The sequence below is a fragment of the Scyliorhinus canicula genome, chromosome 4 (assembly GCF_902713615.1).
Source record: "Scyliorhinus canicula chromosome 4, sScyCan1.1, whole genome shotgun sequence".
NCBI lineage: Eukaryota > Metazoa > Chordata > Chondrichthyes > Carcharhiniformes > Scyliorhinidae > Scyliorhinus > Scyliorhinus canicula.
In genome coordinates, this window is record NC_052149.1 from 169,170,212 (window position 1) to 169,197,669 (window position 27,458).

General features: G+C 44.4%; 1 protein-coding gene across 4 annotated transcripts in view; it reads right to left on the reverse strand.

Moving 5' to 3' along the window:
• The window catches only part of afap1l1a (actin filament associated protein 1-like 1a), a 220,486-nt gene that overhangs the window by 27,016 nt on the left and 166,012 nt on the right, over positions 1-27,458 (reverse strand). For 3 of the 4 annotated variants that reach the window (XM_038795505.1, XM_038795506.1, XM_038795504.1), the window contains exons 9-14: positions 24,823-24,906; positions 22,584-22,677; positions 17,159-17,308; positions 11,296-11,507; positions 7,376-7,521; positions 6,486-6,567 (exon numbers count right to left, since the gene is read on the reverse strand). In XM_038795505.1, coding sequence (XP_038651433.1) covers positions 6,486-6,567; positions 7,376-7,521; positions 11,296-11,507; positions 17,159-17,308; positions 22,584-22,677; positions 24,823-24,906 — 768 coding nt within the window. The remainder of the gene's footprint in view (positions 1-6,485; positions 6,568-7,375; positions 7,522-11,295; positions 11,508-17,158; positions 17,309-22,583; positions 22,678-24,822; positions 24,907-27,458) is intronic. The other variant, XM_038795507.1, reaches the window with a different exon arrangement.

A 27,458-nucleotide genomic window follows, 5' to 3' on the forward strand; every position in this document is an offset into this window, starting at 1 on the left:
GTCTGGCCAGAACATTGAATTCAGATCCAAGGCCTTCACTGCAACACCACTCCTGTCAGTACTTCACCAATTAATGATCCCTTTAAATACCACCTTCTGTCACTGCATGCATGTTTAGCTGTGCAAGTTCAAGAGATATTAATTGGAGCAGCAATGTCAGAAACGGAAGCTCAGGCATCAAATCAGTATTATCCCAAATATTTCCATGACTTTCTGAGTCAGGAAGAGTGCTTGTGCAGCACAGACACTACTTTGGTAGCGATACAGTACCCAAAACACCAGGGACTCAGGTGCTACAGAGTCCAGTTTTGTGACATTTGTCTTCACCATGGTCAGCTGAGGCTCCTTATCTAAAAGTCATGGCCAAATACTACAACTCCATTTTATCTTCTGTATTTGGGAGGTCTGCTCCTGAAAGTGCTGCCGTAGGATGGGCAAGAGGGGGTGAAATCCATGGATTAGCCAGATGAGGGCCAGGTAAATTAAAACAAAATATACCTTTGATCCAGAACCCACCCCTCCTCTCACACTACCCCATTCCACTCCTCTCTCCGACTATTCCCGTCCCACTCCCCCCACTACCCCACCCCACTCATCCCCCCACCAGCCCTGTTCTCTCCTCCCACAAGAGAACAATTTTATTTTGATTAAAATGCCTGCTAATCATGGAGTTTCAGATCAATTGTTTAAAATGTAGGGACGATCTAACCAAATTGGAACAGTGTCCCGTAACGGGTGTGTTTAACTGGGTGTCGAGAAACACCATTCTATCTGCTGGGACTCTGGTTATACTCTGGACCTTAGCAGAGAACACCCGACGAAGCCATGCTTCGTCCCGTTTCTTGCGCTGAGGAGCTCCACTCGCCGGAACTGCTTAGAATAGGAGAAAATCAGACTGCCACCGATCTCTCAACCCCACTGATGCAATGCCCGAACCCCCAGAAAGCCTCAACTCACCCATAAGGGGATCCTCGGACAGCCCTGCACCCACACAGGACACCCCACGGTTGGATCCCTGGTGTGGGAAAATTGCCAGCCTGGCATCCTGGCCGTGCCACCTGTGCCAGGCTGGAATCCAGGTGGAAATGTCAGGGTACCAGGCTGGCACTGCTAGGGTACCCAGGTAGCACCAGCATGTGCCTGGGCACCACCCTGCCCAAAGGACATGCAAATGGGGGCCTCTGATCCCCTAGGAGACTCCTGCGAGTGCCGTTCCATCTGGTCCCTGTTTGTGAGGACCAGCACTGAATGGCACTCACCCAAGATCTCAGAGGCAAAGGGGTTAGATCCCAAGCCTTGGCTAGATCACGGGAATGCATATTAGAATGAGACTAGCTGTCTCACTCCAATATGCAGACTTGCAAAATAGTGACCCTGACCACAATGTGCAGGATTTATATTGCGACGTCCCACGAGATCACATTAGATCTGGGGAGGCAGAGTGAACCGGGTAGATCCCGGAAGAGGGATCTCCCAGCAACGTCCGGCCACATTGCCGTTCACTATCATTTTTTTTTTTTTTAAATGTTTTTTTATTGAGTTTTCATATTTTATATATGACAAATTACAAGTTATTAGAGAGAGAGAAAGAAAAAAAAAAAAGGAAAACACAAAAATTTAACATGAATATTTACAGGTAAGCATCTTCATAACAATAATTGTGGCCGCCCCCTTTAGCCAGCATACATATTTTACATTCCCCAATATGGCCGAGGCACATGTTTATAGGCATTTATTTATAGTTTGGTTTTGGGCCTTGGCTTGCCATCAAACCCCCATACCGAGCCCGTAGCCCCCCCCCCCTCCCTCCCCCCGGCTACCTTCCCCCGATTCCCGTCCATTTTCCCCTGGTTCTTGGCCACCCGACTATTCTTCCTCCTGTACGTTGGCCACAAACAGGTCCCGGAACAGTTGCATGAATGGCTCCCACGTTCTGTGGAAGCCGTCGTCCGACCCTCGGATGGCGAATTTGATTTTCTCCATTTGGAGAGATTCCGAGAGGTCGGACAGCCAGTCTGCAGCTCTGGGTGGTGCTGCTGACCGCCAGCCAAACAGGATTCTACGGCGGGCAATCAGGGAGGCAAAGGCAAGGGCGTCCGCCCTCCTCCCCAGGAATAGATCTGGCTGGTCTGAAACCCCGAAGACCGCCACTATCGGGCATGGCTCCACCCTCACCCCCACCACTTTGGACATAGCCTCGAAGAAGGCTGTCCAGTACTCCACAAGTCTGGGGCAAGACCAGAACATGTGGGCGTGGTTGGCCGGGCCTCTCTGGCACCGCTCACATTTGTCCTCCACCTCCGGGAAGAACCTACTCATACGGTTTCTCGTTAAGTGGGCTCTATGTACCACTTTTAGTTGCGTCAGGCTGAGCCTTGCGCACGTGGAGGTGGAGTTGACCCTATGCAGTGCTTCGCTCCAGAGTCCCCACCCTATCTCCATCCCCAGGTCGTCCTCCCATTTCCTTCTTGTTGCGTCCAGTACGGTGTCGTCCCTATCTACCAGTCGGTCATACATGTCACTACAGTTCCCTTTCTGTAGGATACTTGCGTCCAGTAGGTCTTCCAGTAGTGTCTGTCGTGGCGGTTGTGGGTATGTCCTTGTCTCCTTTCGTAGGAAGTTTTTGAGCTGCAGGTACCGTAGCTCGTTCCCCCCAGCTAGCTGAAATTTCTCTGTCAGTTCGTCCAGTGTTGCGATCCTGTCGTCCGTGTATAGGTCCTTGACTGTCAGTGTCCCCCCGTCCTGCCTCCACCTTTTGAAGGTGGCGTCAGTCAGTGCTGGTGTGAACCTATGGTTGTTGCAGATGGGAGCCTTGTCCGACATTTTGTACAGGCCAAATTGCTGCCGCAGTTGGTTCCAGGATTGGAGGGTGGCCGTCACCACTGGGCTGGTGGAGTGTTTTTTGGGTGGGGATGGGAGTGCTGCCGTGGCGAGGGCCCGGAGGGAGGTTCCCATGCAGGAGGCCTCCTCCGCACGCACCCACTCGGCTTCTGGCTCCTGGATCCATCCCCTTACTCGCTCGGCTGTTGCCGCCCAGTGGTAGAATTGTAGATTCGGGAGGGCTAGCCCCCCCCGGATTTTGTTTTTTGTATGACCTTCTTTGGGATCCTAGCATTTTTACCCCTCCATACGAACGCCATGATATGTCATAACTTATAACATCAAAACTCATTTAAAAGAGGGGTTGGACAATGTCAGGGAAACCTGTTGTTAAAACCACGGTGTGAAAACTATTTATAGAACTGTTAGAACAAACTTCAAAAGTCTGCCATTCCATCAAAGTCCTTTCTTCAGATAAAAAAATGTAACAGTTGGTCAAGGTGTTCTCTTCCTCCAGATTGATTCGTGCTGGCTGCTGTTTTTTAATGGCCATTGTGTTGAGGTACAGGATAGAGTTTGTCACAGGCGGGTGGAGGAAACATCTGTGAAAGCTTTCAGCAACAGAACACTTTCTCACTCACCAGGAAACTGATTTGAAACACTATTTCAAAACTGAAGGAAAATCCTCTTGCTAAAATGGGTGTGACCGAGACTTTTCTTACAAGGTTTGATAGGTTAGAGATTTCAATTCAGCATGTTTTTGGGTTGAGCCATATTAACTGACTGTAAATCATTGTGATCATAAAGTAAAAGCACAGCTTTATGTATCACAATAGTAATTCTGAGCACGTGCACAAGAATCCTGGCAATATCCGCCAGATGCTTAAATAAAAATGAAGACAGAACCCATGGTTACATTGAGTTTTAGCTTTTTATACATTTTAAGTATCTCTCAATCTAATTCCTTAACATTTATTATGTAGTTCCAAACAATGCAGCACCATAGCTTCACACAAACTTGAGTGAAACTATTTCTTCTGATGAAGGAATCAAGAACATGGGGAATAGCTGAAGGAAAGCAGGATGTTTCATATAACAGGCAATAGCAATCTGGAATTCTCTGGCCCAAAAAGCTGCAAATGTGAGAACAACTGGAACCTCCAGGACCCAGAGGGACAGGTTTTTGTTTGGTAAGTGTGTCAAGGCCTATGAAGGATTAAGATAGAGATCAGACATGATCTAATTGAATGGCAGAGCAGGCTTGAAGGAATGAATGGTCTACTTTTGTTCTCTACTCTCCAATTTAACATTATTCTGTCACATCAAAAGAAAGCAACATTTTTTCTGACCTGAGCCGAACGTTCCAGGAGTGGTCATGTGACAATTTATTCTGAGCTTGAGGTCACATGGTGCGCATCAGGTACTTGTACCATGGTTAGATCAACCTCTTCAGCATGGACTGAGACCATCCCAACTCATATAGCTTAGCATTATATTAGAGGGTGCATTGAGCTACTAAGTCAGTCAGGGGAAATGCCTTAATATATCTTGATTTAATGATGAGTCCACAGGCTCTGAGCTAGTGTTGCACCCAATTCTATTGCTTCTGTTGGTTCAGACTAGCAAAGTACTAAAGTTCAAACCTGAAATCATGGGGAGGATAACTAATTGTCCACGTAACAGCCCTACAATTAAAACCAGATTTAAATTACCAGGGAAGGGATGTAAATGACCCTGCAGTTATATCATTGTACATGAGTGTGTCATTGGGAGGTTCAGTTTTAATGGTGTTTTGAAAGTTTATATTTTCATATAATCACTCAGTCAGCAATTCAAGTAAAAGACTAATTTCCAACACAGACACGATCTGGGAAACACACAAAAAAATCTCTTTACAGAATAAATGATTTGCATTTTCTGGAGGGGTAAAGGTTGGTTTGAATGAAAATTGCATCATTAACATTCATAATAATAATCTTTATTAGTGTCACAAGTAGGCTTACATTAACACGGCAATGAAGTTACTGTGAAAAGCCCCTAGTTGCCACACTCTGGTCCCTGTTCATGTACACTGAGGGAGAATTCAGAATGCCCAATTCACCTGACAAGCACGTCTTTCGGGACTTGTGGGAGGAAACCGGATGCAAACCATTCAATTGAAATTGCCTTCAAATGAAAATATGGGGCTGAATTCTTCGGTCCCCCAGGCACATGTTTCTTGGCGACGCCCCGTTCACTGGAGGCACGATTCTCTACCCCCACTGCTTGTCAATGGGATTTCCAATTTTTGCCAAGCCGCTGGGAAACCCACAGACTGGGGAGCACTGCTGGCGGGAACAGAGAATCCCAATGGCTGGAGATTTCTGGCCATGGTCTTGCAAGTGACTGATTATGACACCCAGACAGTGGTGAAGAATTTGAAAGAAATCACAACTGTAAAAAGGAGAGTATCTGACTTAAATGTTGATCCCTTGGAGGCGGAGACAGAAAAAAAAGTATGCTTGTGAATAAGGAATTGGCAGAGCAGTTGAACAAATAATTTGCCTGTCAGTTCTTGTACTTTCAGGTGTTGCATTCCAAGCAGTAACAACACATGGCCTCAGAAAAATGCTCTTCATCTGCCTTCCGATTCTTATTGTTGACACACAACTGGTTTCACCATTCAACATCCGATCTGGATCACTTCGGGTGCCATCACATCTTCTCTGCCACTATTCAAACCTTGTCATTTCTAATCTTGGCTATTCCAACACTGCTCTGGTTGGCCTCCTATCCTTCATCTTGTTAAATTTCAGTTTATTAAAAATTCAGGTTCCTATATCCTCTTTTGTTTCTGCTGGCCTTTATTAGCTCCTGATTCACAATACCTCAGATGTTGACATTTGCATTCACCTTTTAAATCCCTTCATGGCCTCGCCTCCCCCTTCTTACCTCTTACTTCTTCCAATCTTAGATCTGCCACCTTGTATCCCTGCGTTTCCCCCCCCCCCTCCCATGACTCTGTGTTTCTTCAAATCTGGCACTTTGTGAACTTCTTTCCCTTTGTTCCACCATTAGTATTAAAATTGTAGCCAGATCCTGCTAGACGTGGTCCCAGGTTCGATTCCCTGCTTGGGTCACTGTCTGTGGAGTTTGCACATTCACCCCGGGTCTGCGCGGGTTTCTTCCGGGTGCTCTGGTTTCCTCCCACAAATCCTGAAAGACGTGCTCTTAGGCAATTTGGACATTCTGAATTCTCCCTCAGTGTACCCGAACAGGCGCCGGAATGTGGTCACTACGGGCTTTTCACAGTAACTTAATTGCAGTGTTAATGTAAGCCTACTTGTGACAGTAAAGATTATAAAAATCAAATCTCCTCTCATTGTTCTAAACTCAAGAGAGCATAGGCCTAAACGGCTCAATCTCCCTTCATAAGATAAACCTCTCATCTCTGGAATCAATCGATATGATGCATTTAACTGTGCATGTGTGGATGTCAAAAGTTGCTGGCTGCTTCACCCTATTATAATGGACAGTGCTGTTAGCCTTATCATTCTTCCTGTCACAAAAACGGATCTATAATATTGGTAATTTTTAAAAATCTGATAAAAGTGATTCTTTGCACCCATTGTCTGAATTCTGTTTAAATATTTCTTGAGAACATTACTGACCACGAGGTATCTCACCTGTACTTTCTCATATGGTACTTCATCATATGTTCTGGAATCGGACAGATAAAGTGCAGAATTATTTGAGGAAGTCGCCCACCTAGGTAATGAAACAAAATAAGTTAATCCACTAAACATGGTCATATTCCACACTGAGAAACAAAACCACACCAGTGAGGTTTGTCATTCACAGAGTTAGGGGGAGGATTCAGCTTCTGTTTATTATCTAGTGACCAGTGCTGAAATTACTCATCAATATTCTGCAGTGCAGAAGCTGGCTTTTTAGCCCATCAAGTCTGCTCCAAACCTCTGAAAGAGCACGTCACCTAGACCCAGTCCCACTCCCTCTGCCTATCCCCGTAACCCCACCTAAATGGCACATCTTTGGACACTAAGGCGCAATTTAGCACGGTCAATCCACCTAACCTGCACATCTTTGGACTGTTTTAAATCTGCTGGAAAATTAGACTGGAAACCAGAGCATCCGGAGGAAATCCACGCAGACACGGGGAGAATGTGCAAACTCTATACAAACACTCACCCGAGGTTGGAATCGAACCCGGGCCCCTCGCGCTGTGAGACAGCAATGCTAACCACTGTGCCACCGTACATTGTGCGAGCAAAGAATTGTATTAGTTTACAAGTGTCACAATGTTCAAATGACTAATGCTCACTGTCCAAACCCACACATAAAAGACTCAGAGGACCGTTGGAAAGGAGAGACAAAAAGGGTTAAAAACTGTGCAGATTCCTCCTGAAATTGTTGAATATATTTACTGTTTTAATTCCAGACTCTACTTGCAAATGGAGTAAAGATTTGATCTTTTAGCATGATAAATGACAATAAGGTACTAGCACCAAAAATTAGGCTTGTTATTCATTTTATACATAATAGATAGAGTACTCACCAGAAAGAATGTCGAACTGCATCCACTATGTTTGCTATTGTTTCCACATCCACATAATCATAATGCAGAGCCTCTGGCTGCGTGGTTGAGCCTGTCTCTGCAAGCAGAAGTCCAAGCCATCGACCCATCTCCTCAGAGGAGCTGGTCTGTAATAGGCACAAGGGAGAACTGTGAATGATACTCGAGTACCAGATAAAGAATTCATAATGAAAACTCCTCAACTAGGAAATCATTTGGAAATGCTTCTTAGGTGGCCAGGAGGAGATATGATAGATGTATTCAAAACCATGAGGGGTCTGGGCAGAGTAGATAGAGAGAAACTGATCGCAATGTTGAAAGATCGAGAATGTGAGGTCAGACTTAATTCAACAGTTATTGGCAACAGGAGACAAAGCAACATAAGGAAAACTCATACATGCAATGAGTAGTTAAGGTTTGGAATGCACTGCCCGAGAGTCAGCTTCAATTGAGGCATCCAGAAGGGAATTTGGCTGATATCTGAAAAGGGAAAACGTGCAGATTTATGTGGTGTAGGTGGGGAATGGCACTAAGTGAATTGCGCATTATGAGAGCTGGTGCGAACATGATGGGCCTTCCACACTGTAACAATTCTGTGATTCCTCAACCAAATGTTTTTTGATTCCTATTTATCAATTTCTGATTATGTGACTGATGTACATGTTCTCTCACTTTTATTATAACATTAATTTACACTGTTATTAAAAAAAATACACAGTCCCATGCAATGAAAGAATACAAAGTAAGAAGTCTTACAACACCCGGTTAAAATCCAACAGGTTTGTTTTGAATCACTAGCTTTCGGAGCGCAGCTCCTTCCTCAGGTGAATGAGGTGGGTTTCAGAAACACATATATAGACAAAGTCAATGATGCAAGACGATACTTTGAATGCGAGTCTTTGTAATTAACTCTTTACAGGTCCAGACGGAGCGACTGGAGAGAGGGATAATCATAGTTTAAAGAGGTGTGAATTGTCTCAAGTCAGGACAGTTGGTAGGATTTTGCAAGTCCAGGCCAGACGGTGGGGGGTGAATGTAATGCGACATGGATCCAAGGTCCCGGTTGAGGCTGTACTCCTGTGTGTGGAACTTGGCTATCAGTTTCTGCTCGGCGAATCTGCGTTGTCGCACGTCCTGAAGGCTGCCTTGGAGAGCGCTTACCCGAGGCTACAGCCAAGGCAGCCTTCAGTACGCGTGACAAAGCAGAACCGCCGAGAGAGTAGTGATTATGTGGGACTCACTACCACATGAAATGGTTCAGGTAACCCTAATTTAAGGGAACGTTTGATGAGTACATGAGAAAGGAGCAGAAGCACATTTACAAGGGTGAGATGATGTAAGACGGGAAGAGCAGAAACACATGGCATAGACCTGTTGGGCTGAAAGGTCCATTTCTGTGCTGTAAAATTCAATGTAGTTCCAACTCTATTTTGACTGAATCCTTCCTCATCTAACGTTGACACGGACACACTTCCAATAAACAAAATCAGGAACAGGAACTTCTCTATAATTTAATTGGTGCTGAGGTCAACTGCAGAATCCCTATGAGTGCCCGGGTTAATCTTAGCTATCCAAGAAGAGATGATGATCAAAGCTGGGACCTTGTTGGTCTGTTCACTGTTTGGAACATAGGGACAGGAGTAGGCTATTCAGCCTGTCAAACCTATCTTTATAAGTCCTATATTTTTTCATGTATGGAATGATCTGTCTAGACTGTACGCAGAACAATAATTTTCACTGTACCTCGGTACATGTGACAATCAAGCCAAATCCACATCCGACTGCCATTTAATACAATCATGGCTGATCGGACTTTTCAATGCCTTTTACACCCACCATCTCCATAATCCTTTCCATTATTGTTAATCAGAAATCTATCAATCTCTGCTTTAAACATACACAATGCCTGAGCTTCCACAGCCCTCTGGGGCAGAGAATTCCAAAGTTTCACAACCCCCTGTAAAGAAATTTCTCCTCATCTCAGTCCGAAGTGGCATCCCCCTTATTTTGAAATTGTGCCTTCTGTTTCTAGACTCTCCAACCATAGGAAACATCTTACCTGCATCTATCCTGTCTATTCCTTTAACTGTTTTGCAAGTTCCGATGACATCATCCCTCATTCTTCGAAACTCTAGAGAATATAGGCCCAGTTTGCCCAATTTCTCTTCAGCCGATAGTCCCGCCATTCCCAGAATAAGTCTAGTGAACCCACTCCTTCTATGGTAATAATATCCATCCTATGGTAAGGGGACCAAAACTGCACACAGCATCCCAGGTGCAGTCTAACCAGCTCCTATACAACTGAAGCAAGACCTCACTATTCCTGTACTCAAATTCTCTTCCAATAGAATCTATAGAATCCCTGCAGTGCAGAAGGAGGCCATTCGACCCATCGAGTCGGCACCAACCTTAGGAAAGAGTACCCTACCTAGGTCCACACCTCCACCCGACCTCCGTTACCCAGAAACCCCACCTAACCTTTTTTGGACACTAAGGGGCAATTTAGCATGGCCAAGCCACCCAACCTGCACATCTTTGGACTTTGGAAGGAAACCGGAGCACCCGGAGGAAACCCATGCAAACAAAGGGAGAAAATGCAAACTCCACACTGTCAACCAAGGCAGGAATTGAACCCGGGTCCCTGGCTCTGTGAGGTACCAGTACTAGCCACTATACCAAAGGTACATTTTAATAGTTGGCTGCATGTTAGTATACAGTGACTTACGGACAAAGACACCAGGTCCCTCTGTACATCTATACTTTTTAATTTCTTACCATTTAGAAAATACTCTGTACATCGGATCTTTCAACATTTTTCCACATTATATTCTCTCATGTCCTTGCCCACTCACCAAGTCTGTTCAAATCCTCCTGTAGCCGCTTTACATCTTCCTCACAACAAATTCTCGCCTAGCTTTGTATCATCTGCAAACTTATTTGGTCCCCACATTCCAACCATTGACACCTGTTCTGTGCTGTACTGTTCTACATTCTATATATTGTGAACATCTAGGGTCCAAGTACTGATTCTTGTGGTACCCCACTAGCCACAGCCGGCCAATGAGAGAGTTACCCATTTATTCCTACTCTTTGTTTTCTGCCTTCTAGCCAGTCCTCAATCCATGACAGGATGTTGATTCCCATCCTATGTGCTTTAATTTCGCTGTTGAGTTCTTATTGGGGACTTTATCAAAATCCTTTTGAAAGTCCAAATACACTACATCCATTGACTCTCCTTTATCAATTTTGTTAGTAATATCTTCAAAAAACTCCCAACACTTTTGTCAAATGTGATTTCCCAATTGTAAATCCATGCTGACTATGCCCAATCAGATAATGCCTGTCCAACTGTCTATTTCTCACTTCCTTTATAACAGATACTGGGATTTCCCAACCACTTATGCAAGGCTAACAAGTCTGTAGTTCATTGTTTTCTCTCTTCCTCTCTTCTTAACCATTCTAGAATCTATAGAATTTTGGATGATGATCACCAATGCATCCACTATCTCTAATGCAACCTCTTTAACACACTGAGATGTGTAATATCAGGTCCTTTCTCAACTTTCCGTCCCAATAATTTTTTCACTACAACCTTCTTACTTATACTAATTTCCTTCAACTCTGCATTCTCCCGCGGCCCTTGGGTCTCACTTAATAGCTCATTTGTTTATTGCATAAACTCCGTGTGCCCATTTCAGTCAACTGTAGAATGATCCACCATGTGATGTAAAGGAATCAAAAATATTCAAGGAGTTAAAAATGCATTTAGATACCAGTCCCAGTTAACTACAATGCTCCAGAATGAGTTTGAGAGACAAAATGTCCTTTTTCATTCTCATATTTAGCTTAGTTTGTTCTTTACCCAAAACTAGCTGTTGCATGATAATTAATTATAACTGCACCTCGAGCACACAAATATCCTGTCCATTTCGAAGGATCCGGAAAGCAAAGGGATGTTTCGGTCCGAATCCTGGCACCACCTCAGACCCCTTCAGCACAATGGAGTTCATGTGTGTCCTTAGATCTGTCCTGTCCTTATGGAAGTACAGTCTATTGTCTTTCAGTCGACACCAGCGTTCTCTCCAGTAGTTGTTAACCATCACATTGAGGTAGCCTGGAATGGAGTTAAGGGCATAAAGCATGACATACACTGCAATGAACATTTTCCATTTAACACAAGCTTGAGTGTAGACAGTACATTACATTTCAATCTTAATCCCATTGATCACCACTTTGCTCCACATATTGGTAACATTTCTAGATTTGTTGCAGCTAGACAGCAGAAATCTGCTTAATTATCACAGAATTCCTACAGTGCAGAAGGAGGCCATTTGGCCCATCGAGTCTGCATCGACCCTCTGAAAGAGCACCCTACTCAGTCCCATTTCCCCTCCCCATCCCCGTAACCGCACCTAGCTTTGGACACTAAGGGACAATTTAGCATGACCGATCTATCTAACATTCAGATCTTTGGATTGTGGGAGGAAACTGGAGCACCCAGAGGAGGAAACCCACACAGACACGGGGAGAATGTGCAAACTCCACAAAGACAGTCACCCAAAATTTTCCATTTAACACGAGCTTGAGTGTGTGGGGATATTGTTGCTGAGAAAAAAGGGGTATGCAAAGAAAGAGTTCCCTCTACTCTGCCCTCAAATTTGTCTCTGCCCGAACTTCAGATGATGACCAGTGGTATGGAGTATCGTCCACACCAGTCACCTAGTGGACCCAATAAGGAAGCTGCTTAAATATATTGGTACAACTAGTGCCCAACAGGAACTGCATTGAGACCAACCAAACTCATGTTTATGTGCAACCCTCACAAGAGGCCTCTTATGTGATTTGCAATGCTCAGAACGCCTTGCAAAATGTCACGATCTGGATCTTGCCCTCGCTAATGTTCCTAATTCGAAACCAATACATGCCTAATTTCTAGTACTACTAGATCAATGGATAGATCCGGAGCAGCCATGTGACATTTCCATGTCCTAGGAGCACAGGGGCCAGTTAAGGTAGCTTTAGTATAATCCCAATTAGAAACTGTTGCTCAAACTTCAGCCAGGGGCAATGATTCTAAAGAAAGGAATAAGGCATAAATGAGGATCTATTAAAAGAAATAGGGAAGAACACAACAAGATATAAAGGGATGGATGTAATTATTGAAGAGGCTTATGACCACTTAAAGGAGTTACTGGTGAGAGGGCGGTAATCATGGCACTAATCACATCAAAATTGTACAGGGAATTGGGGGTGGGGGTTGGGGTGGGGGCAGGGGTGGCGGGGGAAAAGTGGTGGAGACAAAAATCCAAATGTAGTTCAATTGTTTTTGCGAAAATCTGCACTAATGATTATTTTGGTATTGTCTGAGGTGCTATAAAATCTGACTATAATTACTCCTACTCAATCCACCCTGTTGTTTTGTTGAAAAGACAACTTGCATGTCGGCAAAGTTTACAAAGGGTCACTTGTTAATGCCTTTTGAACATACAACTATATTGTAATGCCGCTGGCTTTACTCATGAAGCACTAGTCCCCAAAGCCCAGTTATATTTACCATGCCTACTTAATGTCAAATCTATCCTGACACCTTGTAAACGTTTCTCTGCAGCCTGACTAGAACATTAGCTGTCTTAATTATTCCCAGCATCAATGTAACATTTTATTGAGATCGAGGAAGCAGAAGAGAAACATACAAGCTAGCCATATGGTGCAGGTGTCCGTGAGAAGTGTCTGGGTGCTGGGAATTCCTGAAACTCACTAGACATATGGCCACCAGACTGAAATTCTGACCTTTGCTGGAACCCAAGCTGGAACGATTCTGGCCAATGATCGAGTGTTTGTTGATTTGACAATGATTTTTTTCTGGATGGGTGGTAATGGATTTAGCAGCAATTGTATCAGTGAAATCGTCCCCATTGCCAGAAAGTCAAATATTCCTCTTGTAGTTGGTAGGAAACAACGAGAATGTTAATGTTTCCAGATGACCGTACGATCATTGCACTCTCCATTCCTTAATGGGAGCCTGATCTTTGTCCTTATCTCGGGGTCTGGAATTGTTGCTTCATATCCTTATCTTAAGACTGCACTTTCTGGCTTCTTGCTCTTCAAATTGTTCCCCATCTCTTTTTATTCCTCTCTGGTATTTAACTCACCATATTGTGCATAATCTTCTTATTACAATTTTGTTGATGTGCAGGGCCCATTTTTCTCAGTGTCTGGTGTCTTTAAATTGCTTTGCATCGCCACGCACATGTGTTATTTATCACAGTACAAGGCCTGCATTGTAACTTTCATGCTGCAGAGCACTCTTGCGGCTTAGCTGGACCACTGGTTGTGAAGTATTCTTAACATGGCAAGTTATTTTAGGTTTACAGACAATACCATTTATTTTTACTCGTTGCGGGGTGAATACTAAAAGCAATATGTGGTATGCCTTACTGACCATATAAAATATTGCATTTATTGGCGATTGCCTTAATGGTTTAGCCAGTAAATTCACTGACTGGTGTGGTGCTGAGTCACACAGACCAGGTTATGTGCTCATCTGATGCCAGCCAGCAGAGGGCATTACAATGGCCCACAACAACCCAAGCCAGAGAGGAGATTCCCAAGCTTGCTTGCTGTTGGATCTCTGGCGAGGGCAGAATCAGATTGAGTTATGATGCTCACATAGAAACAATGGCTCCCTGGTGGGAAGGTGACATTCTGCTGGCAATTGTGATACCCTATTTTAGCATGAATAAGTGCCTTCAGAGAAAGAGTCAATTACATTTTGGGGCTAAATTATATTTTCCAATTATATTTATGGTTTGCTTTTACGATTATCAAGTGCAGGAATATTGGATCAGCAGAATGTAATACACTCCCAAGTTTAAAAAAAAAGTATGGTCAGGATACTTTGGTGCAACAATGTATCTTAACTTCTAACAGCATATAACCCCTTTTCTTAAAACTGCACAACTGTGACAGTTCCATTTTCCACACCAACCATCATTGTAACCTTGTAGAGCAAGATTTCAAATTTTGTGACATTTCGTGCTGAACCATGGAGAGCTTGTGTTGTAAACTTGTATGATGGGAAATGGGTTTAGGATCATAGCCCAGTCTTCCCTACGAGGCACACCCCACATGAGGACAGGATAATACCTTTCCCAGATGACATATTTTAATGCTTTTTCAGAGAATTCCTGTCCACAACAACCCTGTCTGTTTGGCACCAATGTCTGCATCAGAAGGCTGTAGCCAAGCGAAGACCAGGTGAGTCGAGAGTTGGGGTCAGAGAGGCAGTGGGGGAGGAATAGTCTGGGGTTACCTGATTGTAGAGTTGTGAGGGCAGGGGGGCATTCTGATTGTGAGGGAGGTTAAACAGATGATCAGGGAAAGCAGAAGGCGGTCAGGGGATCTGATCATGGGCGACATGTGGGGTTGGATTCACCGTCCGTTCACGGCAGCAGGATTCTCTGGTCCCGCTGCAGTGAATGGGAGATCTGGCTGAGCTCAAAATTCTTTGTTCTCGCTCATAGCGGTAGCGAGGCAGACTCACAATGGAGAATCCCGGCCCTGATCGCATGGGGAGGAGCAGAAAGATATTTTGGGAAATGAAGTTTACTGATAAGCTTGTTGGGCCTGAAAGAAAAACCTCTGCTCCTCCTGGCCCACAAGCAGTGCTGGAAAGACCGTTACTTCATGGATTCAACCTTTATTCCTTCTGCAGGATTTCCCTAGACCTGGGAAACGCAGCCAACTGTGGTTAAAAATGAAATCATTTTTAAAATTAAAGCATGCAGCCTCATTAAAATATTTAAATAATGAACCTGATTTCAGAGAGTGGAAAGGTCACTCGGCCCACGTCTAACCTCCATTAAAAATGTAAGTGGCAAGCTTTGAGTGAGGTTGTTTCCCTGCTTAACTCTGGAACTAAATTCACATAAATTTCACATAAACATTCCCTTCTGATACCTGTAGGATTGAGTCGTTCACTTCACCACCCTGGATTCACAGGTTTGTAATGCAAGGCTGTAAGAGGCAGAAGCTGCTGCCATTGCATGTCGCAAACTACCCATAATTTTTAGTACTTTTCATTACCTCGGTTGGATTTTGAAATAGGAACGTCTTCCACTGTTGTTTTTCGTTTTATAAATAATGACTTGGAGGATGGAATTCTATCCAAGCTTCTGACTAACACCAAACTGGATGCACATGGTCAATGATGTTGCCAAAAGCACTTTTGATCATTTTTCTCCTCACGAAGATATGGGAGTGAGTTTTCTTTAAGTGTGTATTAACACAAAATTAATATACACAGGTTTTAAAGGCCACAAGCTCTTGTTATCAAAGCAAAGGTTTTATATTAGGTATAATCAATTTACAAGAGCTAAATTGTGGAATTTGGTGGTTCATTCTTTGCTTCAAACTAGGACAATGAGAAGCAAGGGACTTAACTCAGACTCATTAATTCACAATTCCCCTTAATGATTATGAGGAGAATTGTATCAGATGGTTTCTTGGACTCCACACATTTAAGTGGAGAAGAATTTTCACTGTTCAGCTCAGTGGATGCTACAGGATCAGGAGGAGGTTCCCAAGGATGGATGTCCACTCTCTTGACAAGCCAAAACCTGTGACAGAAACAACCAGATTCAGGGTTGGATGGGAGCGACAGAGGTTCCTTACCTCTTGGAGAGGCAGATAGCTGGCCCTTTCAAGCCCCTTTGTAAAGGGATTGCTAATTATATTGAAAAATATATAGATTCCTTTAAAATCTTTGTTGTCTAGCCTTCAACCTCCCAGGTGAGTTCGACTTCTGTGATGGGGGCAGCTGGTATGCGGTTTTCACCACCTGTACCAAGGATAGGCCAGGGGTCACGGGAACTCTTAATGTAGCAAACATTTGCTCTTCTTAACAAGGGCCTCATTTGGGATGCAGAGATACCCTGAGCGCGATTCTCCGATCATGGGACAGAGCGTCTGTGCCGTTGTGAATGCCGTTATGTTTCACAATGGTGCGAAACGGGCGCTGGCACTAGCAATTCTGGCCCCCACAGGGGCCAACATGGCGCTGGAGCGGTTCACGCCGCTCCAGCCTCACTTCCTGGTGCGCACTGGGGGCGGCGCCAACCCACGCATGCGCAGTGGCGCTGCGCCAACCCGCGCATGCGCAGATGGGTCGCACCAACCTGTGAATGCGCGGGGGACTTCTTCAATGTGTCAGCCCCGACGCAACGTGGTGTGGGGGTTCTGGGGCCGGACGCGCAACAAAGTAGGCCCGGTGGGGAAAGAGGCCAGCCCACCGATTGGTGGGCCCCAATCGTGGGCCAGACCCCATTGGAGCCCCCCCCCCCCCCCCCCCCCGGTGAAGGAGCGCTTTTCCCTGCCCCTGGGCCGCCTCCCGACCCTACGCGCAGAGTTCCTGCCGGCAGTGAGCAGGTGTGAACGGCGCTGGCGGAACTCTGCGATTTCCGCGCGGCCGCTCGGCCCATCAAGGCTGAAGAATTGATGGCCCGACCGCGGACAGCAGCCCGCAACTGGCGCCACGCCAAACGCGCTGGTGCAAATGGCACCGATTCTCCGCTCCTCGCGGCATGGGCGAATCTCGCCCTCTGTGCTCACATCGTCATCGGGAAACTGGAGAGTAATGTTGGGCGGAGTTATGGCAGGAGTATGCAATAAGGATGGTGATTTTTAGTCGTACTATGACTGTTACAAATAATGAATGTGGCCGAAATATTTATCAAGCCAAGTACCAGAAGGTAGATTAGTACGAACCACAGCATGGAATGTCCTCTTCTGTTGAGGAAGTTTGTTCTTCAGTCACTTGCTTCTTTTTTGCCAAACATATGATGCGCGTAATCTTCCTCCCAGCAGCCTTGCTAACTGTGCCTTTTAGTTCAGCCAAGCCACTCCGCTTCCCTTTGACTGTTTAATCATGAACAATAAAATTGATTAAATCACACTGATGTATATGCCTTCCATGAAAAGAATGTTACACCCTTGTGGAATGCCAAGGAGGATTAGCTGCAAGATGGAGAATAATTATTCAATAGCTCGTTCCCATCTCATCCTTCAGAAGATGACATTTAATAAGCGACATGCAGACACCTTTTATGTCTAGAAACGTCTGGATTGTATTAGAGAAACATTTCTTTTAAACCAAAATAGTAATTTGTGCAATTTATCTAAATGTAAAGAATGAACAAATTGAAGTTTTCAATATGGTACTTAAAATACATCAGGCATACGGCAGGGAGGGGATAATGTGTTACAGGAGATTAATCAAGTTTTGTGGTGTCTAATTCTAAATGGATTTAGAATATTTTCACCATCCCCAACAGGAACATGGGTCAGAATTTGATGCCCTCCCCTGTGGAGAGTTTGGTTGGTGACGGTAGGGGGATGGTATCAAAAGGTCACACCAGTGTCCAATTAGATGTGATTCACAACCATAGATAAGTATTGTACATCTGCACTTCAAAGAACAAAGAACAAAACAGCACAGGAACAGGCCCTTCGGCCCTCCAAAGACGCACCGGTCATGATCCCAACCTTTGTCAAAACCCACTGAGCTAAATCGCTGGCTTTTAAAGCAGACCAAGCAGGCCAGCAGCACGGTTCGATTCCCGTATCAGCCTCCCCGGACAGGCGCCGGAATGTGGCGACTAGGGGCTTTTCACAGTAAGTTCATTGAAGCCTACTCGTGACAATAAGCGATTTTCATTTCATTTCAAGCACTTTCTTGTGCAATATCCCTCTATCCCTATCCTATCCATGTGTTTGTCAAGATGCCTTTTAAACGCCGTTAATGTATCTGCTTCCACAACCTCCCCTGACAATGTGTTCCAGGCACTCAACACCCTCTGCGTAAAAAAACTGCCTTGCACATCTCCTCTAAACTTTGCCCCACGGACCTTAAACCTATGCCCCCTGGTGACTGACCTCTCCACCATGGGAAATAGTGCCTGTCCATCCACCCTATCCATGCCCCTCAATCTTGTACACCTCTATCAGGTCACCCCTCAACCTCTGTCTAATGAAAAATGTCTGAGTCTATTCAGTCTCTCCACATAGCTAACACACTCCAGACCAGCCAAATCCTGGTAAACCTCCTCTGCATCCTCTCCAAAGCCGCCACATACTTCTGGTAGTGTGGCAACCAGAATTGTGCGCAATATTCCAAGTGCGGTCTTACCAAGGTTCTATACAACTGCAGCATGACTTGCCAGTTTTTATACTCGATGCCCTGTCCAATGAAGGCAAGCACTCCGTATTCTTTCTTGACTAACTTGTCCACTTGTGTTGCCACCTTCAAAGATCTGTGGACCTGCACGCCCAGATCTCTCTGACTTTCTATATTACTAGGAGTTTTACCATTTACGGTATATATGTTAGACCTACCAAAATGCATTACCTCACATTTGTCCAGATTAAACTCCATTTGCCATTTCTCTGCCCAAGTTTCCAACCTATCTGTGTCCTACTGTATCTTTTGACAATCCTCAACACTATCTGCCACTCCACCAACGTTGGTATCATCCGCAAACTTACTAATCAGACCAGCTACAATTTCCTCCAAATCGTTTCTGAACACCACAAACAATAGAGGCACATTCAGAAAAACACCCTTCTACTGCTACCCTTTGCTTTCTGTGACCGAGCCAGTTCTGCATCCATCTTATCACCTCACCTCTGATCCCGTGTGACCGTTTGTACCAGTCTGCCATGAGGCACCTTGTCAAAGACTTTAATGAAGTCCACGTAAACACCATCCACCGCCCTCCCCTCATCAATCATCTTTGTTCCCTCCTCAAAAAACTCAATCAAGTTAATGAGACATGACCTCCCCTTCACAAAACCATGTGACTTTGAGGCCTATTCTCTCTCTTGCATCGCACAATGCTCCCTGCACCTCTAACTCTGCACTGGCTTTGCAGGTAGCGCCACATCATTGTTAAGCAGGGTTACAGAGATAAAGCTCTATGAACTAGACAAGTAGTAATGCAGGTGTGGGTTGTAATGTGCTACAAGGCAAGGGCTCATCTGAGGTGGTGGTGGGGCAGCGAGGGGAGAGGAGGCAAGACTGAGGCAAGGTGAGGAGCTGGAGGGCAAAGGCTTGAGCAGGCAGGGAATGAGGACAACTGGTCAAGGTTGCGTTCCAGACACATGACTTGTAGATGGGGTGGGAGGGAGGGGTGATCTTAGAGCAGCACATAAGTGAGTCAGAGCCAGGGTAGAAGGATCATGGAGCAAAGAAGCACTTCAGCTTACATTGCTGAGCTTCCAAAGACAGTCCTGATCCCAGTCCAAGCAGGGAGAGGGCATGTTAGTGCACTGTAAGTCATACCCAGCAACGTATGTGCAGGAAGTGGTTATCACCTCATGCATGGCAGTCCAGGGATTTTCTGGCATTCAAGGAGGAGACCCCCACCCATGGACCTGAATTATTAGAATTGCAGGGGTCAAAGAGTCCATGTGGAACACATCCTGCCAGCTCCAGCAGCCCCAATGCCATATTACACTTTAACGAGCAGTAGATGGCATAAGGCAGAACCTCTGCTCTCACTCGGGAGGAAGTCCACCTTGGACACTTGCCGGCTGATCAGGGCCTTAAGGGAGGGATTCCCCAGTCGGTAAGGGGCTTCTGATGGAGGGTCCCCCCACCTTTCTCGCACAAGATCAAACGTTGCTTTTTTTGCCAGCCTTACCCCTGGACTTCTTCTGTCCACCATCCTAAAAACTTGAGGCTGGGTGGGAAAATACCTTAAAATGGCCTTAATTGGGGTAAGGTTGGGCTTCCCATCTGAAGCCCTGCCACTCCAGTGTGTAATCATAACCAGGCCAGGGCAGGTGGAAACATGAAGGCAATCCCATTTTTGCAATATTACACTCCCACCTGCCTCAGAACCCACCTGGTCATAACATTCTGGCCTTGGGTATTCAATCTTTCTGTAACTTTCTGGAGGTTTGAGGTAGATTTTGCAAAATCCACCTGATCCTGGGCAGCCATCTTAATAGTCTTGTTTGTGTCCACTTTTTAAATACAAGACAGTTCCAGAAAATTATATACGGAATGCAGTCCATGTTTAGAGGTATGAATATGACATACCTTCACTTGGCATAGCACAGTTAACATGTTCACCTTTGTGATGCCAGCCTCTCTGCTAATTAAAGTCTACCTGGCTTTTCCCGCTGATGCCTTCACATGTCTGCTCTTGGAGGTATAAGCAGACAGGAAGGTTGTCATGAGCTTCTGGTGTAAATGGTAAATGTTCTCAGGCCCTCATAATCCTGCCACTGGAAAACATGCATCATTTTCTGGAAAGTATATATTTTAGGACTGATGAAACTCTGGCCTATCGACTTATGCCCCAAATTCTGGCCTCACACGTTACAGCTACACTAAACCAACAGCATTTTCAGCCCAAGATTTATTTTGCAATCCCCAAAAACCTTTAAAATTTTGATTTAAAAAACTGAAAATGAAACAGTCATGGCTTGTCAGGAAATGCCTCATGGCCTACATAATTCTGTTGCCATGGCAATCAGAAATAGTCGTTATTTAGAATTTATTTTATACATCACCATATATTTGCATATACATTTACCATTTTCTAATGACACAGAAAGTTAAAACATCAGCTGCTTTATTTTTTAAAATATACTGTTGGTTTAAAAACGGAGGTAAAAATATATGCTCGGTCTGCGCATGACTGTGGCTGAACCTTCATGTTTTTCATGAGTTTTTGTCGGCACTTTTTAACGTACTGGAGAGGTGCTAGGGACCTATTTTATCCAATGTGGTGTTACGTCAATTCTATGTTGCCATCTGGAAGTTCAGGTCAATGTAAACAATCCCATTACACTCCACAGAAAGAAAGAACGGGGACCTCTCCTTCACCACCAAGTCAGATTAACTGGCCCTTCATCCACTACTGTTTGTCGGACCTTGCTGTCGTGCTTGCCTACGGCACAATAGTGACTGCACTTCAGGTGTCCAGAGAGTGAGAAAAGGCACAACATGAATCAAGACCTTTTATATTAGTCAGATGTTTCCTTCTTATTTTATCATTTCAAGTATGCGGAGAGAATTTCAGAAGTTGTTTTTTTGCCGTTGTTACTGATGACACTGGATATTCAATTGGATGAAATTCAATGCTCTGTTCATACTGAGCTCAGAATTACATTTCAAAAACCTGATATGAAATGCAGTCAATTTTCTGCGTTGCTGTAATTTGCTCAGAGCAGCATGATCACATTATTGACTTTTTTTGTGTGCGCTTGCTTGTACTAATACATGTTCAATATCAGCACTGATGTTAGCCCATTGTAATATTTGAATATTGAAGCGATGAGGCTATGATTTCAACAGAAAGACCTGACTGTAGCATTGATTTGGTAGAGACTACATCTGCAGTTTTAACTGGTGTGCATTTTTTGTGCTTACAAAACAGCTCACCCCTGAGGTCGTCTCCACTTGAAACTGGCGTACATCATTTGCATAATGTATATCAAACAAAGATCGGATTTTGGAGCTCAGTAACTTCCAAAAGCCATAATAAGCAAGCAGTTGGAATTTACAAACAATTTCTAAAATCTTAAAAATCACTTACAATAAATCATTAATTTTCGTCACCTTTTTACAGCTCTATACATTAAATCCAAAGAAGCCTCTTTCTCTTTGAAATTCTGAAAGTATATTTTCTCCTTTAAGTTTTATTTTCTTAGATTGAAGCAGCGTTTTTAGTGATCACACTGTGTCACACTGTGGCTTGAAACTGATAGGAAGTGGATCATGTAGGTAAATATAGAACCATACATCAAAAAGGACAATTAAAGACCAGTTGGTATCTTCGAGCCTGGTTTAACTTCTGTACATTATCAGCTTAATCCTCCTTAATTATGCAACTTTAAACCTTCTTGGAAAGGGAAAGGAATTTTTGGCCAAATTAGAAAAATCTCTAGAATTTTTTTTCCCAGCTCCCAAATGTTTGGACACAACTCACTTGCATTGGTGACACAGTGAGTGATTTTGTTCCTTTCATATTTTCACAGTAACTTCATTGCAGTGTTAATGTAAGCCTACTTGTGACAATAAAGATTATTATAAAAGAAAACAGGGTTTGCTTGAAAAAGGGCTAATGGAACTGGAAACAACAGAGCTTTAAACAACTGTTTACATTGCGATGTACTGACTTACCATGTTCTCTATTTTCTCTGCCATTAACTGGCGATCCGTTCTCCCCTGTTACTACACTCTCAGCGTCTGAGGCCTGTTTTTCATTTGATAATCTCTGTAGAAAGGCATGGAAACCAAGAATAATCTTTTGTTTTTACAATACTAGGAAGCCTTACTCCATTTTCCCCAGTCATCTGCCTAAAGGAACATCATGTGAGTGGGAAAATAGCAAGAACAGCAATTCCCGCAATGGGGCTGAAATCTGTCTTTGCCAATTTTGATAAAAATGGAGTGAAAATTTGTTCTTTACACTTGCCTATTTTTCACTCAAGGTAGCGAGGCTAAATGCTTTGCTTTTATTATTTAACGTGCTTTGAGGGGAATCTTCTGGATGGATTTGCTGATAACTATCATTCTATGATTCTAGCTACTATACAAACATTTAAAATTCTGCTCATAAGCCATCTGAAGATTTCTATTCAGTAGATTACATTTTTACCTTATGCGTGTTTTGTCAGCTAACTTGCGGTCACTATGGGCGAGATCTTCCGGCTGTTGGCACGGCGGGATCTTCCGGTCCTGCTGGCAGCACACCCCCGCCGTGGGTTTCCCGGTGCATGGGATGGAGTCAATGGGAACTCCCATTAACAGCAGCGGGACCAGAAGATCTATCTGGCAGCCACCTCCCACCACCGAGAAACACGCCAAGGGGAGAACAGAGAATCTCGCCCCATATATTTCAGCATGACGCAAATACAAGTGGATAAATTAACCTTTCTGGAGAATGACACTTGTGCAGCAGATAACAATTTTTGGCAGTGTTTTCCAACAATACCTCATAGTTTGTATCATGAACATTGGTTTGGTAACAAGATTTAGTGGAAACAACTGCGAAATTCTTTCTTGTGCTTACTGATTGCATGGCTGGTATTCTGACAGCAGTAAGAAATATCTGTTCACAGCTAATGTTAAGTGTTAAAGTATACACGAGAACCTTTATTGATCCGATTTACATTAAACCATTACGTAGCACAAATCCGCTGCCAACTCATTCACTTGAGCTTATGAGGCAATAAAATACAGTGATTTGTTTGCAATTCAGATTAGACCTGAATAGCAGATTCTAAATAAGAAGTAAATGACAAATAAATGTGTTAAAATAAATATCTACTCCTGCTTACATCATTGCAAATCTTAGAAAACACGCTAGCAGTCTAGTAGACTGATTGCATCGTACACACACACACACACACACACACACACACACAAACACGCACATATACATAAGCATAACCACACACACACACAAGTCAAGAAATGGTAGTTGTTTGGGCTGACACCATTGTGAATAGAACATTGGTTAAATGTGAGCGGAACCTCGTTCTTTCATAAGCATATTTGACTATATCTAAAACTGATTATTTTCTGTTACTTTAGTTTCTTGTGATTGCTATGATTAGTTAAATATATTTTACCCAACAAATGAAGTAACTCTCCCAATTTAGCTCCCCCGTTCCACGTGTACTAGTATATCCCAAGCAGAAAAGCTAAGAAAATGATCTACTGCCAGGTTTCCACCACTATTACCTCTCAATGAAATGGAATGTGAGGGATGCACTCAGGAGATTTCCCTTTCTCTTCCCTGGGGAACATACCTGCCTTATTCTTACAGCAAAGCTGGAACTGGACCTCGATTTCGACAAAATTATGGGCGTGTACCAGAATTTCTTTATATTACTTGTGTCTTGTGTGTGCCTTTCTGGTATTAGATAAAACGTAGGTAAAGTTAAAATGTTTATTTCCCCTTTATTGTTCCCTTTTTCCTGAAGGTGAAACATTACACTGTGGCGATTGATCCTCAGCTACTGGAGTGACTGGTAAGCAATCAGTAGCATTGCCCAATATGTGTCGAAGCATCACATTTGTTCTGCAATCCAAAAGGTCTCTTTTGGCACCTGATGTGTGTTAAAATAACTTGTTTCAGACCTCTCCACATGCTAGCGGTCTAGTAGACACACACACATGAACTGACACACAAACATGAACACATTCATAAGCATAAACACACACACACACACACACACAAGTGCAGCAATAACCTCTCCCACAGCTGTGTAATTCTTCTGACATTTTTACCATCAACAAAATTTGCTATATTTTAACCAATGGTTTTGAAGTGAAATTGGCCTGAACTTCAATGGCTTGTGTATTTATTAAACATAAAATATTAATTCAAACACAAAACATATCTTACATTTACCTTTTCCAGTTCTAATTTTGGCAGGAAAAGTGGTGATGTTGATCCCTCAGAACCATTGCATTGACTGCATATGTCCCTAATTATCTAAAGAAATAAAACAAATCACATGAAACATGAAAAATCAGTAGTCCATTTTGGATCTCATCAACATATTATTTCTCCTGAAGCTAAATGGAGATTTATCTCAAACTGCTGCCACTGAAATTGCGAGTCCCACTGGCAGAAACTGTATGAGGTAAATGCAGCATAAAAGCAACCTCTATTACAGTTTAGGAAAGTAATGAGGAAAGAGCAAAGAAAACGGAAGGGGGTATGGTATCGAACTTCTGGATTATGTAGAAGATGAGTCTACTATACTGAGCGAGCATTTTGGTGGTGAAGGAATGGAAGATGCACTGGGGAAAGTTCAGAGTTATATTTGCACAAATATGGGGCGGGATTCTCCTTTGCCCGACATCGATATTGTAATCAGGGACCAGGCGGAGAATGCCTGCCGATGCCCAAATTGAGGGCGGCGCTGGTTTGACTCTGTTTCCGAGTCCCCGCCCCTCGAAAATGGCATCATCGCATCACAGGAACGGCATTAGCGCATTATCGGAAGGCCCTCCCCCGATGCTCTGCCCCCGCCGGGCTGAGTTCCTGACCGCGTGGTTGACGTGTGTCTGAGCAGTTGGGAACCCAACGTGGCGGCCGCGGACTGTGTCCAGCGCCACCACAGTCGGCTGGGAACCGTGCTGCTGGACGGGGGATGGGGGGGCGGTACCTCGAGGGCTGGGGGGGGGGGGGCACTGGCGTGGGGTGGTCAGGGATTGTCCTGTGAGGCCATATTTAACAGGTTGGGTCCGCGCATGGCTGCCGCCTTGTTGTCTGGCACGACCGCTGCAGGTCATCACCACGCGCATGCGCACCCACAGACCCAGTCATTCTCTGGCCTTTTTTGGTGCGGGAGCCGGGAGTTTTATCCAGCGCCACTGCTAGCCCCTCACCAGTCCCAGAATCGGTGAGGGTTCGGTGCCAATTTTGGAGTCGTAAAACGCGACAATTACCACGTCAGCGCTTAGCCGCAGAAAAGGAGAATCGAGTCCATGGTTTGTGTATAAGTTGCTTATCTATATAACAGTTACAATGAGATTTCACTATTTTTCCATTGGTGACCCAGGTCAGTGGTCTGCCTTTGGCCAGGATTGCTGAGGTTCTGTCTGAAATTATTCTTCCGCCTCAAGCATGTCTCAAAAGATCAAACACTGAAATCCATATGGGAAACAATGCGAGGAAACTGTAGAAGGATTTCACAGAATCGCATACACGCCTGGTGTGGGATCAAGTTATCTCGATGGGGAGATAAGTTTTTTCTAACTAACGCACCGATTCCCTCTGAGAAGCTGTGATCAACCAGAGGAAAACCAGAGCGGAAAATTCAAAAGGATCAGATATCAGACAATAATATTTAGGGTTATGATCCAAACCAATAAAAACAAGATTCACTCCAGAAAGTGTGTTTATTTTCTTTCTCAGCTCCCCAAGCTATGATACAAAGACTGACAGAAATACAATTCTCTGGACACCATCTTTTAATTTCTTCCAATCTTCTGAAGATGTTCCATGGAAACACTGACAGATTTAGACAGAGTGTAGTAGTGCCCATTTGCTTGCAAACAAAATGATTGTTCTTTTGATTTTTTTTCTTACTTTATTCAGTTTCTTAATACCATAAGGAATTTTATATTCAGAAATCAAAGACGAGTTGTGGAGATATCAATTTAATTAGATTTAATTTGCCGTCTCCAGCTTCAATTAAAGCAACAATTTATTTAAAGAAACTCTCTTGCATTTCAGCATAAAAATAGGTTAACAATCATTTCTTTACTCATATTTGCAAAACTATTTAATTTGATTTTAAAACTCTTAATTAAGATGTCAAAAAAATCTGGGGCGAGATTCTCCCAAAACGGGAGAAATCGTAAAGCTGGCGTAAAACCCGGGCGGGTTTTACGGCAGCGCGCCCCTTCCCGACCGGGGACCGATTCTGGTCCCCGGTCGGGGCTAGCAGCCCGACGCCGTAGGCTCCGGCAAGACGGGCTTAACGAAAATCGTTAAGCCCGCTTGCCGGAGTTAGCGCCGGCTGACGCGTCATATGACGTCAGCCGCGCATGCGCAGTTTGGAAGACTCCAACCCGCGCATGCGCGGGTGACGTCATCGCGTTTTTGCGCGAAACCCGCGCATGCGCGGGCCGGGTTGCCCCTCAGCCGCCCCGCGAATGGATACTGCGGGGCGGCGGAAGGACAAGTAGTGCGCGGGCATCGGGCCCGCTGCCCGCGATCGGTGCCCACCGATCGCGGGCCCATGGCACCCTTGGCACGGCCGTGGTACTGCCGTGCCAATCGGTGCCATGGTTATAAAAAGCGAGTTTGTGACGCCGTTTTTACGAACGGCAAGACCAGGTGTGTTTGCCGTTCGTAAAAACGGCGTAAAGGGCTGGGACTTCGGCCCATCTAACAGCTGAGAATCGCTGCCGGCCGTAAAAAAACGGCGGCAGCGATTCGGGTCGGGACTTCGGCCCATCTAACAGCTGAGAATCGCTGCCGGCCGTAAAAAAACGGCGGCAGCGATTCGGGTCGGGACTTCGGCGGGGGGG